At 32.1% G+C, this 18,801-nt stretch overlaps 1 protein-coding gene across 8 annotated transcripts; it reads left to right on the forward strand.

Moving 5' to 3' along the window:
* The first annotated feature begins 1,624 nt into the window (after window positions 1-1,624).
* Window positions 1,625-12,552, forward strand: LOC105136719 (MORC family CW-type zinc finger protein 3-like). 8 transcript variants are annotated; one of them, XM_011042165.1, is made up of 21 exons: window positions 1,625-2,105; window positions 2,419-2,754; window positions 2,993-3,067; window positions 3,165-3,199; window positions 3,395-3,451; window positions 4,246-4,324; window positions 4,461-4,550; window positions 4,630-4,705; window positions 5,162-5,240; window positions 5,753-5,887; window positions 6,625-6,723; window positions 6,826-6,927; window positions 7,140-7,286; window positions 7,829-7,921; window positions 9,138-9,189; window positions 9,306-9,417; window positions 9,919-10,127; window positions 10,261-10,361; window positions 10,896-10,972; window positions 11,659-11,701; window positions 12,191-12,552. In XM_011042165.1, exons 2-21 carry the CDS (start codon window positions 2,421-2,423, stop codon window positions 12,296-12,298), a joined length of 2,103 nt encoding a protein of 700 aa, XP_011040467.1. In that variant the 5' UTR covers window positions 1,625-2,105; window positions 2,419-2,420; the 3' UTR covers window positions 12,299-12,552. The 8 variants fall into 8 exon arrangements, 7 of the variants coding, with proteins under 7 accessions (XP_011040467.1, XP_011040466.1, XP_011040468.1 ...); XM_011042164.1 differs by having other exon boundaries at window positions 1,625-2,086; XR_844408.1 differs by lacking the exon at window positions 1,625-2,105 and adding an exon at window positions 2,112-2,241 and having other exon boundaries at window positions 10,229-10,361.
* Window positions 12,553-18,801: the final 6,249 nt, after the last annotated feature.

Below are 18,801 nucleotides of genomic sequence, written 5' to 3' on the forward strand. Positions count from 1 at the left end.
CTCTCAAACACTCTATTAAAAAAATCTCTATATGGATGCAAACAAGGCCTATATGTATTGGTTTGATAAATTTTAAAGCATACTTTTATTGTTTGAATCACTATCTCTAACTTTTATGACTTAATTACCTACTAAATAATCATGATAGATTTTAATTATAGGTAATGATGTCTTCTAAATTCACTATTTAAAGATAGATTTTGGTCCATGATCTCTTACTTTAAATATTTTTGTCGATCAATATAAATATCTTAAAGATCTTATTGATCTTGCCCATGTTCAAGATTTTGTCATATTTGATACTAAGTTAAAAGTTAAATTTTATTTTGATGGTAATGTATTTTCAACAATCCAACTTATATTTTAAAAAATTAGTGAGAATTTTAATAACTTAACTATTACTTGACTTGATATAATACATGCAGTTCATCTTTAATTTGGTGGCTATAATTTTGTTCTTGTATCTCTTTTTTTTTGAAAAAACATCTCTTTTACTTATAGTCCCATCTAAGAATATTTTTATTTCTTATTCTAAGAATATTCTACACCATTTAAGAGTATCTTTATTATATTTTTTTTGTTTTTTAATTCTTACTTGGTTATTATCATGCCTACTAAACCTTTTTTATTCTTAGTCTTTGGTTTTCTCTTCCCTATTTTCTATTTTTTTAATTCTTTTAAGTTTATGAATTTTAAGAAATTGTTAGCATGAATACAACAAATAAAATGGTAAAAAATTAGTCAAATTAGGTTAAAAATGCATATTTTTGAAACCTTTTATATTGTTTAAAAATGTATTCCGAAACAGGGGAATAAAAACAAGTTATGACAAATATCACCAAACCATTTTTTTATCTAATAACAAATTAGCACTTGAGACTAGGAGCAAGTAAAAAGATTAAAAATTTAATTAAATTTAGAAAATTAAAAAAATTAATTAAAAAACTGAACCGTTAAAAAATGGATTAAAATTAAAAAAAAACTAATCGATTTGGTTTGATTTTAAAAACCTAAAATCTAAAAAATCAAACCAAATTGAACCTAAATCTAAAAAACCAGAAAAAACCAAGTAAAAAAAATCAAAATAAAAAATCAAGCTAAATAAAAAACTGAGCTAAACAGAATTAAAACAAAGTTAAACTGAAAAATTAAACCAAACTGATTTAAATAATTTTTTTTAAACCAAATCAAAACAAATTAAAATATTTGAACTAATTTCAATTTTTTTAAAAAAATTAAATTAATTATTTTTTAATAAAAGTCAAATCAAACAAAAAATAACCCATCCTTTACATGACACCTATCACGGATAAACTATTTAAATAACAATGATTGAATGACTTCAGTCGTGAGGCGCTACTCCACCTCTTAATATTAAAACATAAACATATAAATTAAGAGATTAAAAAAAGATATAAACATATAAATTAAAAAATAATTAAATTAAGGGATTAAAATAAAAAAAATGCAATAAGTAAATTACAAAAATAATATGTTCTACTTTTTCTTTAATTAGATTATAAAAAGGATATCTGAGTGCATGAATTCATTTTGGTCTTTCAAGTCCTTTCCTTTTTTTAACAAAACTTAATTAATTACGATATAAACACATAATAATGGAGTTTCAACTTTCATCTCTACAAAAGGGTCTCAGGAGTTTGTATAGCTCTACTTTCTTTTTTCTCCTGTAAGAGTTTGGAAAATCTTCAATCAAACACTTAAATAGAAAAATAATAAAATTTATAAACGAAATTTGCAGTTTGATTACCATCAAGCCAAACCAACCTTCCATTTCCATGTACTAACAGCAAACATCGAAGCAGACCCAGAATCACATACTAAATTCCGGACCACCTGCAACCAGCAAACAGCCACTCTCGCCTCCGTCCCGGCCCGCCACCATCCGACAACCACCTCCGCAGAGCAGTCGACACAGAAATCTACACTCTTAAGACTGAAACCCAACCTGAAAGGTGGGGGGGAAGATGAGAAGGGAAGGAAGCGAGAACCCTCAGGGGAGTCGCCAAATCTGGTTTGAGCAGAAAAAGAACGAGTAGATCTACAAAGGGAGACAAAGGAAATTGCTGTGAGAACCCTCATTTTTGGTCTATCTCTATCCTCCTCCTTGTCTCAATTTGTTGGCATCAAAGAAGTTATTGTCAAAGGAACTTGTTATATTTTGAAAATTCATCTCCCAACACTCACTAGACAACTACTAGTTGAATTGCAGTCTTGGGCTTAGTAAGGTTTTCTCCGTCAATACTGGCGTTACTTGATGTCTTCGCATTTTCATATTATTCTGATTATACTGCTGCAACATGTTCTCAACTTTCTTTGTTCTGAGTGTTTTCCTTAGTAGCATAATCTGCTTAATTATTTATTTATTTGTCTGAGATGAAGCATTGTTCACACTTGTAGTGATGGTGGGCTTGGAAAACGTTGATTTGAAAGCTATTAAGTTGGAGAAAGGATATGTTGGGGAAGGAGTGCAAGAGGATAACCGCCTTAAGGCCCAACAAGCGGAGGTTCGGAAGTCTGGCAGTCAATCTAAAAGAAAAGAATCTGAAGAAACTAGAAGCTTGAATGCCTTAAGTATTGGCCAGAGTAATTCAATTGTATTGGAGCATGGGCAGCCTCCAGTGGATGACAGTGGCATTTCTTTTGCATCTACAATATGTCCAGCACCACTTTGTCGTCAATTTTGGAAAGCTGGGAATTATGATGACGGGCTCAATTCCGGGACCACACTTCAAAGTATGTAGCTATCAATTCTTTCATCTTAATTTCATGACTGTCACTTATTATTGAAAATCTCTACTTTGTTGTGCAATCTATCATATATGTTGTGGTGTTGCTTTACTCCTTGTTTTGTCTTATAAGTTGGATGGTAGAATCTTTTGCAATTCGCGGAAGTATCTCTTTTCAGTGTGTGTTTGTACTCGATAAGCCCTTCTCCAAGTTGCTCTTTTTAATTTTCTTTATGGTATAACAGATGGCAAGAGTCATCTCCATGTCCACCCCATGTTTCTTCATTCAAATGCCACTTCTCATAAGTGGGCTTTTGGTGGTATGTCCAGCTAATACAGTATTCTATTCCACCTGTACTTTGGTGATGATGAATTTAAGAGTAGAGTTTGCATCTAACTACCTTTTCTTGCTTGCAGCCATAGCAGAACTGATTGACAATGCAGTTGATGAGGTAAGTAGCCAGTTTTCTTTTGCTTTTTTAACTGGCTTATACAAGTTTGATTATCATGTAGTCTATTGTTGAAAGTACAAAATAATGTGGTGTGGTGTTTTTGAGATCATTGTTAGTCGGCCTATAAGCCTATACATGTCATGTTGTCACACTTGTATGTTCTTGCTTAGATGTTCTCTTGACTGGACAGAGCAGTGTCTGAAACCCAGACAAGATGTGCATATCAGGGAACTGGTTGGGACACCTGTCCAGGTGATCTGCTTAACCTGGAGGTCGTAATTTTTTTTTTTGGTTGATGTTAATAGCAGGTTGTACAATTTTTCATTTCTAATGATTTTCCCAAAATGTGCAAGAGATTACTGCCTGCTTTAACACACCCACACATGTATGTGCATGTGCACGTGTGCATCCCCAAAAATAAGCAATAAGAAAAGTGAATAACTTCTCAGTATACATTTGAATGCTTAAACCACTATTTATAGTAGCAAGCTGAATCTAAAGTTTATGAAAATCTTATCACATCAATCATAATTTTTTCTAAAATAATTTACTTAAAACTACTAATATAAAAGGAAAAGGCCACATATTAATTTAATCTCATTGTATGTTCATAGGCTAAATAATTCCACTTTTATTAGGTGGATGTGTATGAATTTTATTTTTAATTCATTAATTAAACTTATACATGTGAATGATATCACGATAACAATGTAGTTTACCTATTGACTTTGTCCATGTTCTGATTCAATGTGATGCTTGCTTCTTGAAACATTTTGGATGATGTTATGACAGCACAGGTCTTGATACCTGTGCTCCTTTGTGCTTTCTTCTTTGGAAAAAAGCATGTGGGTCTGTTATGTGCTAATCCTAAGGCAAATCAGCTTTTATTTCACTAATAGCCTTTCTTATGTCTATTGCTATCAAATACATGCGATGGTCACCCTTATGTGTTAGGATCTCTTCACCATTTATTTCTGTTATCATATGGTGACATCTTCAAGCCGTGAATTTCACTTTTCATATCTTATTTTTTTTTCACTTGATAGATCCAAAATGGGGCCACTTTTGTAATTGTAGATAAAACCTTAAATCCAAGAGATCAAAGTCCAGCATTGTTAATTCAAGGTGTGTTTATCTTGTCAAACATAAAGACTTGTTGTCAATATTGTTTTGTAGTCTTTGTTGATGAAATATTTATCTTGAAAAAAAAAACTGAATACTTCCTGATTATGGTCTTTGCATGTTGGTACTATATGACTAGATAATGGTGGTGGAATGGATCCTGAAGCAATCCGGCGATGCATGAGTTTTGGATTTTCCGATAAAAAGTCCAAAGCAGCAATTGGACAATGTACAGAACTTGTTTGTGCTTTTACTGAATTCTATGATTATTTCCTTCCATATTTATTGCTTGACTGTGGTCCTTTCAGATGGTAATGGCTTCAAGACCAGCACCATGAGACTTGGGGCAGATGTTATTGTCTTCAGCTGCCACTTGGGTGATAGGTTTGATTATGATTCTAAAACTTTCACTGACTTGTTCATCTGAATTTAAATGTTTACAATTCTTATACAAACCATGCACAAGTGAAGTGATAGCCACTGCTGGCTAGTTATATATTTTCAAATATGCGTGCACAAATATTTGATGATTTCCTAGTTCATTTATTAATCTTCAACATATTTCTTATCTCTGCCATCACAATTGTTTCTTCCCCATCTTTGATGGTGAAACTGTATAGATGACAGTAACAGGTGAGCCAAATTACGTGTGATTTAACTGCATACATAAAGAACAGATATCAGGTCAAAAAAGAAAAAGATAAAGACAAAGAACAATCTCAGGTCGAAAAGAAAAAAGAAAAGAAAAAGAATAAACCTTGCTCCTTTTGTTTTCTAATATTGTGTAATATGTAATTACCCATTCAAGCTTGTTTTCTTATTAGTTTATATAATGAGCAGGGTAATGACACAAAGCATTGGTCTCCTCTCTTATACATTTTTGGCACAAACAGGGCACGACAGAATAGTGGTGCCAATGGTGAGTTTCACTTCCCCACTTAATTATGTTAGCTGAATTTCCTTCTGATTTTCTTCAATTTTGGGAATTGTTTTTTGGAAAGTTAATAATTGCCATTTTTTAGACAGCATTTTGTTGCTTTTTATAGCATGTATATGTAGTGTACTGCACACATGCCACAACAGCTTGAGTTGAGGTCCTGCTTATTAGCCTTTTGGATGGTATCCTGATTTGATAATGCAACATCACGAAGGATATTTTCATCCAAAGGAATGACAAGATCCCAAAAAAATTGTGGGATTTAAAGGGATGAGGTTATATGATCCCAAATATTAGGCTCTTGGGTCAGACCTCAGCAGATGCTAGTGAACCACAGGTCTTAAATCCTGTTATTATATAGCTGACTTGGCTGTTGACCTTTTGGTTTCCAAGACGTGGCAAACTGCTGCTTCTATGTTTTATCCCTGCTTTCCATTTTTGTTTACAAGTTTGTATTTCTGGAGTCTATTTTAAGAACTTGTTTCAATATGAAGGTGGATTATGAGCTTAACACGATTACTGGTAATATGGAAATTTCACATCGGTATGATAAAGAATACTTTATGTCTAACCTTTCCATGCTGTTGCAATGGTCTCCCTATTCAACAGAAGCTGAGCTGCTGAAACAAGTAAATTCCTATCCTATATCTTTTCCTCTACTTGCCATCATTCATTGCATTTTATGTTGCTCCTTCATGTGTATAGATTTGTTTTACAAGTTGATGTAGCTAATTACACAATAGTCTTTCTTTAAGTTTAGTAATGATATCCTGATGGTTCATTTTACTCCTATACAACTTCTGAGCTATTTAACACAGAGGTACATGTGTACACGCATGTAAAAATCTAACTGCTATTTTTGCCCCAAGATGACCTTCCCTTCTTTTTAAAGTTGGGTTAAAAATCAAATGGTACGAAAGTGGATATATCTTGAAGTGTTTGTTTGAGTGATTGTTCCATTTTCAATAGATACCACACATAAATTGAGAAAGAATGTGACCTAGGGCAATAGAATAGAGAAAATTCTCATGGCTGTTCAATGTCGAGCTGGGGGTGTTATGAGTAGGTCGGACATATTTTCTGCCACAATTTTGCTGCACTTGGAAGCTGAAATTTTTGTTTAGTTGTTGGAATGAGATTTGGATGGTAGTAGTATTAGAACCACAAGCACCAAGCTGCACCTTGAAATCTTTTCAAAAAGTTCAATTAATCTTTGTAGTCATAATAAGTGAAACACTCTAAATGGTACAAAACTTCCAGATACACCATGATTCTTGATAAAAGCTAGAATTTGGAAATGCTTTGTTGATACTGTCTTTCTCCCTTGCAAGCTCATTTCTTAAAATAACTCCAATTTGATTTGCAGTTTGATGACATTGGATCACATGGCACAAAAGTTGTTATCTATAATTTGTGGTTCAGTGATGATGGGAATGTAGAGCTAGACTTTGATACAGATCCCGAGGTTGGAGCTTTTTTCAGCCTCTTTGTAGTTGTTTTCTCCTCTAAACTTCATTATATACTATGATCACTCCCAGTTAGCTGCTTTGTTGTGGCATGGTTGCAGGATATTCGTATTGGTGGGGATGTAAAAAAAGTACAGGCAAATCCTGCTTGGAGGACAGTCAATGAACAACATATTGCCAATCGATTACATTATTCACTCCGTGTAAGTTCTTTTTTATTTTTACCTGTCTCTTCATGCAAGTTTATAGTCGAGGTAATATTTCATAGACAGTGCCTCCTTTTTTGTGATGAGCCTCTCCACCTAAGTTCAGGGTGGAGACATCATAACTCACTCATGCATGCTTGCTCATATTCAATCACATCTAAGGAATATATGAATATGATTTTCACTGTCTGATATCTTATGCTCCTCAGGCATATTTGTCCATATTGTACCTGAAAATACCAGAAACTTTCACAATTGTGCTGCGGGGGCAATTGGTGGAGCATCGTAATCTCGTCCTTGATCTCAAATTTCAAGAATTCATCGTGTACAGGCCTCAAACTGGTGGATGTAAAGAGGTATTACTTGCAAACTTTCTCCTTGTTCAGTTACTCTCTGCATTGCATTAAAAAAAATATTGAGTGATTGAATGTCTCATTTCTCAAGTTGCATCTAGTTTTAACTACCAGACCATATTAACAATGTTCTCTCAACACTTTTTGTTGTTTCTGTTATAACAATGAGTCAACTGCTGGAGGTTCAAGTATCATATTGGTGGGTAGTGCCACCCTTGCTCTCTCTTCTAGTGGGAGATGGGATCTCAGAGAACCATGTGTGCGTGTGCGTGTGTGATTCTATTGTGCCTTAGTGTGTGCTGCTAAGATTCATGACAAATATATTATTCCTGCACATCTCTCGACATTTTTTTTCATATCTTACTGCCCATCATTGTCCAAGTTTTCCAGTGTCAATATGATACTCATTTGTAAAAGTAGTTCGTGTCTTGCTGCCTTTCTTTGTCTAAGTTTAGCATGTTAATCTAATTCTTATTTTGTAAAATGCACATTATTCTGATTTTCAGTGATTCTAATTCCTGTTCCTACCTGGTTTAATTTTGCAGGCTGAAGTCTTAACTACAATTGGGTTTTTAAAAGAAGCTCCACATGTCACTGCCCATGGTTTCAATATCTACCACAAGAACCGTCTTATTCTGGCAAGTGTCTTTTAACTAGGAGGTTTTACCTTTGCATTGGCAGATATGAAAACAAAACATTGGCCCATTGGAATTATGCATTCTTCCTTGGTTTTGGCCCTTAAGTCCATTGTGTGGTATTTATAAATGCTGTTATGAAGTACAACCATTTTATGACTGAAAAAAACACAAATTCAAATTCTCTAGAAAACTATTTTATTTAATAACCATTGCATCATAACATAACTTGAGTGCTATTTATAGGCCCCAAAGCAGATAGAAATAGAAAAACTAAACAATTGGAAAATTTACTAAGTAAGAAATATAGCTAGGTTACTTATAAGCCAGCTTTAAATAATAATATAAATTTGGAAGGAACTAGTCATCACATTGAGATAAAGGAGTTAAAACAATGGACTTTGTACAGGAAAAACTAGAAGAGTGGCACATTGAAGGTTCCATCATTGTAAAGTTTAAACAAGATTTCAATCACATTGACTTTATCATTCTTTCCAAACTTAATATTGTCATCATTACTGCCATTGTTGAAGAAAAGTGATAGGTATCAGAAGCAAAATTGTTATGTTAATTGTTGATGTAATAGAAGTTCATGGAGCTTTTGCTACTTCGTTACTCTGAAATCCAAGGTCTAGAACCAGGAAAGAGTAAGGGTAAGGAAGGACTACTTTGGAAATTAATTTTCAAGTATTCTAAACTTTTAGTAGTTTGTAGGAATTTCGCTACTATTTAATAATTGTTAAGTGGATTTAATAAGGAATCTAGTTATGGAGAATTGGATATTCTAAGAAATTGAAATCAGTTGAATTGTGTCATGCTCTGCATTTTTGTACAAAATCAGAATAGTTATTGCAACACCTAAAGATGATGGGAAACAGATTGCTCATGGAATTACAAAATTTTACCTAAGCAGACTAATTATTGTAACATCAAAAGATAATGAGAAATGAGAAGTGGATGTGAGATCATATCAAATTATGAAAGGACTCTTCTTGATAGATATGTTTAGGATAGCTGGCAAAGCCATTTAAGCATGGGGACAAAACCACAGAATCTTACTTGTTGACTTCCTTCTATGCATCTCCAAAAATAAACCACCTTATTTCCATAGAATGTTTATAATGTAAAAGGTTTAGTGGTAGCTTTATGTTGCTCAGTTTTGTTCTGAAGAAAATGATGGCAAACTTCTGAGAGGTCTCTTCTTTCTCTTGCAATGCAGCCATTTTGGCCTGTTGTGAGCTATGCAGACAGTAGGGGAAGAGGGGTGGTTGGTGAGAAGCTTCTAGAAAATCTTTTCTAGTTTTTTGCCCTTTTCCTATGGTGTTCAGGTGAATTTTGTTCAGAATTGTAATTAATGCTTGACACTAATCTAGTATTACTTCCATAGGTGTTCTGGAAGCAAATTTTGTTGAGCCCACTCATAACAAACAAGATTTTGAGAGAACTTCCCTGTTTCAGAAGCTTGAAGGTCGATTGAAGGAGATGACATGGGAGTACTGGTACACTTCTCAATTTCTACTCAAAAAGAATTCTTTGTTTTGAATAATTTGGAACTTTTCGTCATGTTGCTCTCTATTTTGAGTAAAGAATCCTTTATTTTGAGTAATTTGGAAGTTTTTGTCCTCTTCACTTGTTTTTTCTAATTCTATTTCGCAACTTCCAAAAATTGCCTGGCCTATGTGTCCACACACTGTCTATGGATGTTCAAAGTTACTAAAAAGATTATCGCACAATCTCAAGCTTCCATTTTCTTTTTCCCTTTTTTCTAAATTGATTTCATGATTTGTTGTTAAATGGATTTGCATGGGATCTGTGAACCTAATTGATGAATTGAAATGATTCCTTGTGGTGAAAAATGCCCCTTATTTGCTTTGGATCTGTGCATCTAATTGATTAATTGAAATGACTCTTTGTGGTGACAAATGCCCCTTACAGTGAGCATCTAATATATGTTCTTATATACGATGACTTAAGTCATGCTGGTTATTGACTTTTGTCAGGGATTACCACTGCGGACTGATTGGTTACCAGGTCAAGAAAAAGCTTCCACCAATAGAGCCTCCACAAGATTCACCCCTTGGCATGCCAAATAGTGGTAAAATGAAGCATGTCACATTGAATCATGGTATGCCAAATGGTGGCATAACAAAACCTGTCACATTGAATCAAAATCACCATTCTGTTAGTGTGGAAGCAGCATCTGCTGCAGGTACACCCTTTCAGTATGAAAAAGTTGTGCTTGAATAATACTAGATAATTATCTTTTATTCCCATGTGCTTGATTAAAATAAATTTTTTCGTATCTCTGAGCTTTCTTTGGAAAAATTCCTATTTTGGGACAGGACTATCATCAAAGAGGAAGGAGCATGGTGATTTAAACAAATTTGAAAGAATGAAACGGCAGGCAGGGACAAGGGCAGATGCTCACAATTTGGAAATACAGGTATGAGTAAGGAGCATGGATCTGAATATCTTATTGAATTGAAGCAGTGCATGCAGATTACCCAATTCCCTTGAAAGCCTTGACCTTAATTCATCTCCCACAAATTTTACTTGGTCGATGCTTCTGCTATCACAACTATATGTGTCTGGGCCTAAATCTGTCTCTTCCATGCTTCTTACTTCTGATGTTGAATTCATTGCCTATGGTGAAAGTAGGAGAACAATAGTTAGTATGGTACCCTAACCAGAAATTTCTAGTATAGTAGCATTCAAGACAGAGAGATGTGATTCTCAGGTTGCTTTTCTGCAAAAACTCTAATTTGATATAATTTAACATGCACGCATAAAAGACAAGCTTCTTTACTGTGGGATTATTTTCATTACGTAGCTTGCTTTTGCTCTCTATTTCTTGGCCAAAATGGGTGTTCTCTGCTTTTTGCAATTCATTTTCTTGTTCTGATCTATTCATTTGTTTGCTTCCTGTCATGTTTTTTCTAAGAAATCTGTTGCTAATTTGGCCTGCAATCTTTTTTAGTCTTTGAGTTCTGCCAATCAGTTGATGGATAAGGAGACTATGAACTTGATTCAAGAAAACAAGAAACTTCATGCAAAGTAAGTATTATCATAACATTTCCGGTACATCAGTTTTTGTTCAATGTATAGGTTAGTTAATCCTGTGAGTAATTGGTGATGCAGAATAGGATGAAGGATTGTTATTTATATTTATTGATTTATAATTAATTATTTTTATAGAGTTTTACTATTATCTTTGAAGTTTTATAGGATTTATATTTATGGAAGACTATTACTAGGGTTGCTTGGTGTCCATACAAGCACCATATTCTATCAATTATGATGAAATCATATTGAAATTGAGAAGTATTTTCTTTAAATACTCGTCCAACCCTCTGTTATAGGGTTTTCTAGCCAATTCTTAGCCTTTTCTACAGGGTTTTCTTTTATATCCCTCAGCTCCCTTCCAGAGGAGCTCTCTTTCTGTAGGTTTTGTCCTCCCTCAATCAACTTATTCCTCTAGGATAGGGAGTTCTACAACCCTTTATCTTCTTTCTTCCCCCTGTTCTATATCAATTGGATTCTGTTTAGTGATCTTTTGTGATTAGAGATAGCTAGTGTCGTGAAGTTAAAGATTAGACTGGCACTTGATGAACAGCATCAAAATGCAGTTCAGGATAATTCTGTATTGACTGACTGTAAACATTTGGCCCTAATTGGAGGAACTTGCATTGTTTCAAGCTTGGCATCCGTGAAAATTTACTCCTGTTTATTTTATTTTCCAGATGCTTGGAACATGAGAAAAGGAGGGAAGACCTTGATCTGAAGGTATTTTATACGCCACAGTTAATAATTTCATGCATATTTATGTTTTCCTTTTTCAAATTTAATAAGCATCTTTACCACGCTTGAAAGTGTATAGCAGTCCATTGGGGATGTTACACACATAACTATTCATCTCAGTATATATGTATGTATGCTGCCTCTGTATTAATCAGTGGAATGGTATAATCATGGACTTTTGTGTTTTTAATTCCATCATTCTAGAAAGGCTTTATTTTTTTTTTTTAAAAAAATAACTACAATAGGGGATTTGAGTTCAATACACTAGAAAATGATCTTATTTTGAAGTGGTGGAATTCTGCCAATTCTAGAAACCCTGAACTCTTGCCATTAAGTGCGACCAAGTTTGGCATCCAAACAGATGCAAATAATGACAAAATCACACTTGAGGACAAGCTCTCTTGCATTCGAAATGACGAGTTAAGTTTCAATGACTAATCAAGTATCAAGCTGATGATGATCATATTTGTGCAGGTGAGGCAGCTAAGAAGGGAACTAGGAGATGTTCAACAGGAGTATGATCGGCTTATGGTTGAATTAACATCATTAGACACGGTTGAGGAAGAACATGTACGTACGTAGATTTTTTTTGGGTAGCTGGCTTGCTATTTTCAACCCTCTTATCGTAGAACACCTTTGTTGTTGTATCATATTCTGGGAAAGAGGGAGGGAGCTCAGTGTATCGGATTCTCAGCTTGTTTAGTGTGGACATGAACATGCATGATGCTAATTGAGAATCAACAACACTGATGCATTGATGGGAATCGACTTATGCTTTAGTACGAGTCGATTATCTATGTTTACACGCCAGCCATGGACCTGCAATATATTACTTGGAAAAATTATTATCTAAGCACGCCAGCCGTCGATTATCTATGCATTAGAAATTAATCCCTTTTTTTAATTTAAGATGATTATTTGTAAAAATTTCAGTGATTTAAACTCAGAACTAATATATTAGTTGGACAATGGAAAGTTCTAAAAAACAAATGTTCTTAGTGATTACATCTCTGAAGATTAAAAAAGTGAAAATCGGGTGTCTGCAATTAATACTAACCTACAGCACAATGAATTGAGACTCTTGTGGTCTTTTATTGATTATGTAAATATTGTGTCTTAGCTTAAGTGGTTTAGCACGTGTATAGAGGTCACAGGTTCAATAGTTGAAAATGACAATATATTTTTTAAGGAACTAGAAGACAATTCTTTTTCAAAAAACATGGAAGACATGGTCCTTCTTTTAATTAAAAAAACTATAAAACAATTAGGCTCTTGCATGCCTAGTTTGCTATTGGTGGGCCAGACGCTAACTCTTGAATTTTCATGTGTTGTTTTTACATCCGACCAGTTTAATGTTTAGGTTTTAATAAGATCATTAAATTTTAATCAGGTTATTTAAATTAACTTTTTTAAAAAAAATTAAAACAATATTATTTTAATTTAAAAAAATTAATAGGTTATACTAGGATTTTGAATTGGTTTTGTTAGGTCAACCAGGTCACTAGATCATATCAGGTTTTTTTTTTTGTTTTTTTTGCAACTTGATCAAGTTTCAGTCTCGAGTCAACTTATCAGGCCAGATCAAGTTTTAAAACTATAATTTTAATTGTATTTTTACACTCTAAGGAGAATTTGATTATATTCATGTACTTGTATACTTTTTAGTTTGAATATAGTTTTTCAATATTATTATAAATTTTAAGTTTAATTTTAATAATTTGCTTCTCGTTATTATGTAATTATATAAAAATAATAATACTAACATTAAATTATTCATGAAAATTCAAATCAAATTATTTTTTATTCTTAAAAATTTTAAATAGATTTTAAACATGATTTAATTATATTTATGATTTTTTTTCTTTTAATCACACATAAAATATGAACATACTAGTTTGATATTTTTTTATCAACTTGCTTTAACAATTATAAAATATATTTTATTCACAAAAACAATTATTTCAATTAAAAAATTTGTATTCACTAAATTAATAAAAAAAAATTATCTTGATAAACAACAAATTTTAAAACAACTGTATTTTTTAATTAGTTTAATAATAATGCTAAAGAATTCCATGAAACATGAATTGCTTTTTTTTATGTCTAGAAAAATTGTGTTCTTCCTACAATGTAGCTTGAACATGCAAACTAGGGATTTATATTATGGTTGTTAAATTACGTCCCGTTTCATGTGGTCTTGGGTCAACAATTACAAGGAGTTGTACATGCGTTAAAATTGAATCATATAGCTTAGATATCATATGGTTCATTAGTGTAGTTTATTTTTAGAAAAATAATATTATTAAATCTAGTTAGTTTATAAATCAAGTCGCTAATTTTAAAAGTTAGTTAGAATTGACTTTAATCAATTAATTCAAAAAAATAAAATTTAACTTTATATATATAAAGGTTTTTTTTTTTATTAAAGGGTGTCATCTTAATTCAAAAAATTAAACTTAATAAAAAAATCATTTAATTTTTTAATATATAAATAAGAACTTTTAAAGTTTGATAAAACTTACAAAAACTTATCATTATTTTATTTTTAATTTTATTAATTTATCTGATTAAAATAAAAGCCAGTGATTTATTTTTTTTGTTATAAAGCTATGATGTTATATAAAATAATTATTTTAATTTAAGACTTTAAATTATTAAATAAATTTATAAAATTAGTTTTTAATTGAATCGCGGTAGGAGCATACTAGCCGGCTGTGAGTCTAGAAACTCCCCCACTTGTTATTTGCAAGTTACACTATAAGAGATAAGCAGAACGACAACTTGCATGGAAATTAATATTGGTTTAATATCTGGGCAACTGCCCCAATACCTACCTTCTAGATTTGAATATGCCCGCTGCCCAGAAACCCTAGAATAACTTGGACCCCTGCATAAAACCTTGCCAAACCCCTCTCCTCTGCGTAGCCTCTTCTTTTATTCCCCCTCGCCACCCTTTCTCTCTCTCTCTCTCTCCCTCCCTCCCTCCTTCCTTCCTTCCAAGCTTTAGTCATGTTGGTTTTCTTTTATACATGGGAAGGTTATCCACCTACCTGCGTGTGGGTATCTTTTTTTTTTTTTTCTTTTGAAGGGCCATGCATGATATTGACATTTGAGGGAGAATAATTTTAAGCATGTTTTTTTCTCTGTTTTTTCTCTTGATTTTGTGAAATGAGGTTCAAATCCAAAATATGTGCAAAGAACTTCCATCCGCATGCGACTCATTGTGGGCAAAGCGGCCATGTCTTGCACAAATTGAGTGAAAAGATATTACCTATATATCTATATATGGGTATTCTTGCAGTTTCTAAGAGGTCTTGTATTGCAAGGTATACATAAACCTTACAGATTAGCATACAATTTGTGAGCCAAATTATTTTCAAGAATCCTCTATTGTCGTGAGCTTCTGATAATGTACCTTCTCATTGTGTATAGCTTGCTCATTTTGTTGGATCTTAGGCTACTAAATTGGAATAATTCAATCGTTATATTCAAGTAAAGAAATTACTGTTTGATTTCCGAGAAGCCATCAAATTAATGCATATGACAAAACAATTTTCAAGAAAAAAACTAGTTTGTCCTTTTAAAACGCTGAAAAAACAAAACTGATATGATTAAAATCATTCCTCCAATTCATTCTTATGCAACTTTACCTCCATTTTACAGCTTTGCTCCTTGAGTCTTGCCAGGCCGAATGCTGTGAAAATCTATGATTTCTCATCTATTTTTTTCACAAATTTTCAAAATCAGGATTCTTAGAGCGTGTAGATTTTAAATCCAAGCGCTAGAATACACATCATGAAACTTATTGGCTGATGAATCTAATATGATCTTATTCTTATTTATTCTTACTTTTATTATGATTTTTTAATTACATATTGTTAAGGCTTTTGTGATACATGTAATCTCTATATATGTGATATATTGTAATACAAAAGGCATCAATAAAGCAAAAAATGTTCTTGTTATTTCTTTTCTTTTTTATGGTATCAAAGCAGATTCATATTTACATATCTCATATTTTCTTTGTTTAAATGGCTTCCTTTGGTTTGAAGGATATATGAAAAGTTCTATTATCCCTTCATCTTTAAATCTTTTTTATTTTAATTTAAATCATTCATCTTTAAATCTTCTTGATTTTAATTCAAATCAAAGTCTATATTTATCTTCGATTAAGTATTTCAATTATCTTCTTTGATTAAGGGTTAGGTCTTTAGCAATTGGTGAAAGGTCAATAATCAAATTTATTAACCAAAATAATGCTTCTATTGATGACAAATCTCCCTAGTACAAATCATGGTTTGCTAACAATCAAATGGAGAAGAAAAGTACATGTAAATGTAAATGAAAAGTACATGGAATGAATTGGTAATTTATTGACCTTACACCATAGAAGTTGCAACCTTATTGAAATGAGTTGAAGAAGATAAAGTCTTTCAACTTTAGGTCAATTTATCCCCCGGCTATAAAAAATTTTGTAGCTATATACTCATGAACTCTAAATTATCATATTTTACAAATATTTGTGTGACTATTTAATGGGAGGACATTCAGAAAAAAATCATGAACTTGAACTTCAAATCAAATTTATTTAAAGCTTGAGTGACACGACTAAAAGATTGATGTCTTCTCCCAAGTGCAGGACTGTCGAAGTAATGAATAACTCGGCAAGACCGGGATCGAACCACAGGAAAGTTAATTATATAAATTATATATAACAATAAAACAACAACAATAATAGTAATAGTAGTGGTGGTGGTGGTGGTAATAGTAGTAGTAGTGGTGGTGGTGGTAGTAGTGGTGGTGGTGGTAGTAGTAGTAGTAGTAATAATAATAATAATAATAATAAAGAAATTCATGAGAACTTTGAGATGGAAGATTAATGTAAGGATTAGACAATGATAACAACAAATGTCAATGTTATAGAGGATCAACTAATGGTATGTCAAACAAGTATAGTATAAACTCTTATTATTCAATTGGAAACTACACACAAAGGAGGTTCCAATCAGATTATAAATTGTTAACATGATTATATTAATTATCTTATTCGATTAATACTAATACTTGTAAATTTTATCAGGCATTCATGATTATAACTTATATTAACAATAAATCAAGTTTCTTTCATATCTTAGGTGTATGTTGTACCATACAGTATGGGCTATGAAAGTACCAAGCATTTTTTGTATCAAGTGTTATACAATATAAATCTAGATTAGTTATTTAATAAGTAAAGTATTAAAGAGTGAACAAGATAACAAATACAAAACATGTTAGTATCAAACATTAAAAGTCCATATTGAGTTTACATTATACTTATTTTTATACCATTAGTGTAACCTTTTCACCTTGATATAATAAAATTAGCTAAATATAATAAAAGAAAGAAAAATAAATAAACAAAATAAGAACATAAATAAGATAAAAGTTAACTAAGTAAAGAAAATGAAATGAAAGCAAAACATAAGTAATACAAAAAATACAAAGAGAGAAAGCAAGAGCATAATCTTGATCTGGAAACCAAGATGCCTAAATGCATGGCAAATGCCTCCTTTTATAGGCTAAAATTAGAAATTATTGATTTGATGACTAATTGATGAGTGAGTGACCAACTCTTGACTTATTGACAATCATTATCTTCTCTTATCTGCCTAAAACGTCATTGATAATGTCAGAACTGGAACCACTTGAAAACATGGAAGTTGTAGGAACTTGCCTCAGCTTTCTAGAAAAAAAAATGGAGATCATTTGGACTTCTATAGCTCTAGATATGGGTCAAACACTAAACAGTGCGCGGGCTGTAGTACAGATTTGGACATCTTTGTTGTTGCTGTAATGTAGACTTGAAAATGACCTTTTTACATCTTAAGCTCCTATAAAAGTTGTAGGCCTATATTTTACCTTTCCATCCATATAAAGTAGACCTAAATCCGAGATCTACAACTCCAGATATGACTCAATTACTGAATAGTGTTCCGGTTTAGACTGCATCGACATCTCTTTTCTAAATTTGGCAATCTCTTTGTCCTTTCAATTTTATTTTTTAAATTCATTAATCAATCCTTTCATTTATGTGATAGGCTTGCATTTAAAATAAATATTTATCACAAATTAAATGTATCTTATATTATTAGATATGTTATTATAAAATATGCTTTAGTTAAGGAGTTATTGATAGTTCAAGTGTAAAATAATGGTATAAAACCTTGATAAAAATGCACTTTTAAATATTAATCATTGAGCATTTGTATTCCATTAGAGACCTGAGAAGGGGTGAAAGGTTCACAAACCTAATTTGAAATATAATCATTGCCACATTATTAAACACTCATTTGATCGATGTTAGAATATTCATCCTAAACTAAAACCAAATTTTCCAGAGAGAGAAAAGGAGGACATAAATTTTTTCAACCATAAAGGTATAAAGCTAATTCTATGACCAACTAATCTACAAATGGATTATCAACTTTCATCTTTAGTCTAGTCAACCTCATTAATGAATTTGCATCCTACCTTCATGCAAAGCAGAGTGCAAATGATGAAGAGAAGAATAAAGATCTATCCATATTGATTGATTAGTTTGCAGGATTTATAGCTACAAATAAAAATGTCTTGGTTGAGGATATACAAGTTATTTTGAATGTCTTTTCTATAGCTTTTACTATAAGTAATGTGCATGATTTTTGAGTTATAGATTTAGCTGATCAAATAGCCTATAAATATAATCAACAAATATAACCAACAAATATAATCACCTGCTTGACTTTAAAAAAATTTCTCCATCATCTCAAATATTCGTTGTTAATGGTAAAAGTGCACCAATTTTTAGGCAAGGGAAGATTAAATTATTTTTTCAAACAATTGCATCTTTAGCCTTGCATGTTCCTTAATTCCCATTAAATTACTCACTATTGTACTTAATGAATTTAGGTTTATAAGAAGCAATGTTGAACACTCATTATTTATTCATATCAAGTTCGATGAAAGGTTGGTGGTTTTAATTTATGTTGATGATCTTATTTTTACTGGTAATAATCATGCTATCATTACCAATTGTAGAGTATTCTTCATCAACAATTTGTTAT

This window comes from Populus euphratica, unplaced genomic scaffold (assembly GCF_000495115.2).
Source record: "Populus euphratica unplaced genomic scaffold, PopEup_1.0 scaffold60.1, whole genome shotgun sequence".
Taxonomy (NCBI): domain Eukaryota; kingdom Viridiplantae; phylum Streptophyta; class Magnoliopsida; order Malpighiales; family Salicaceae; genus Populus; species Populus euphratica.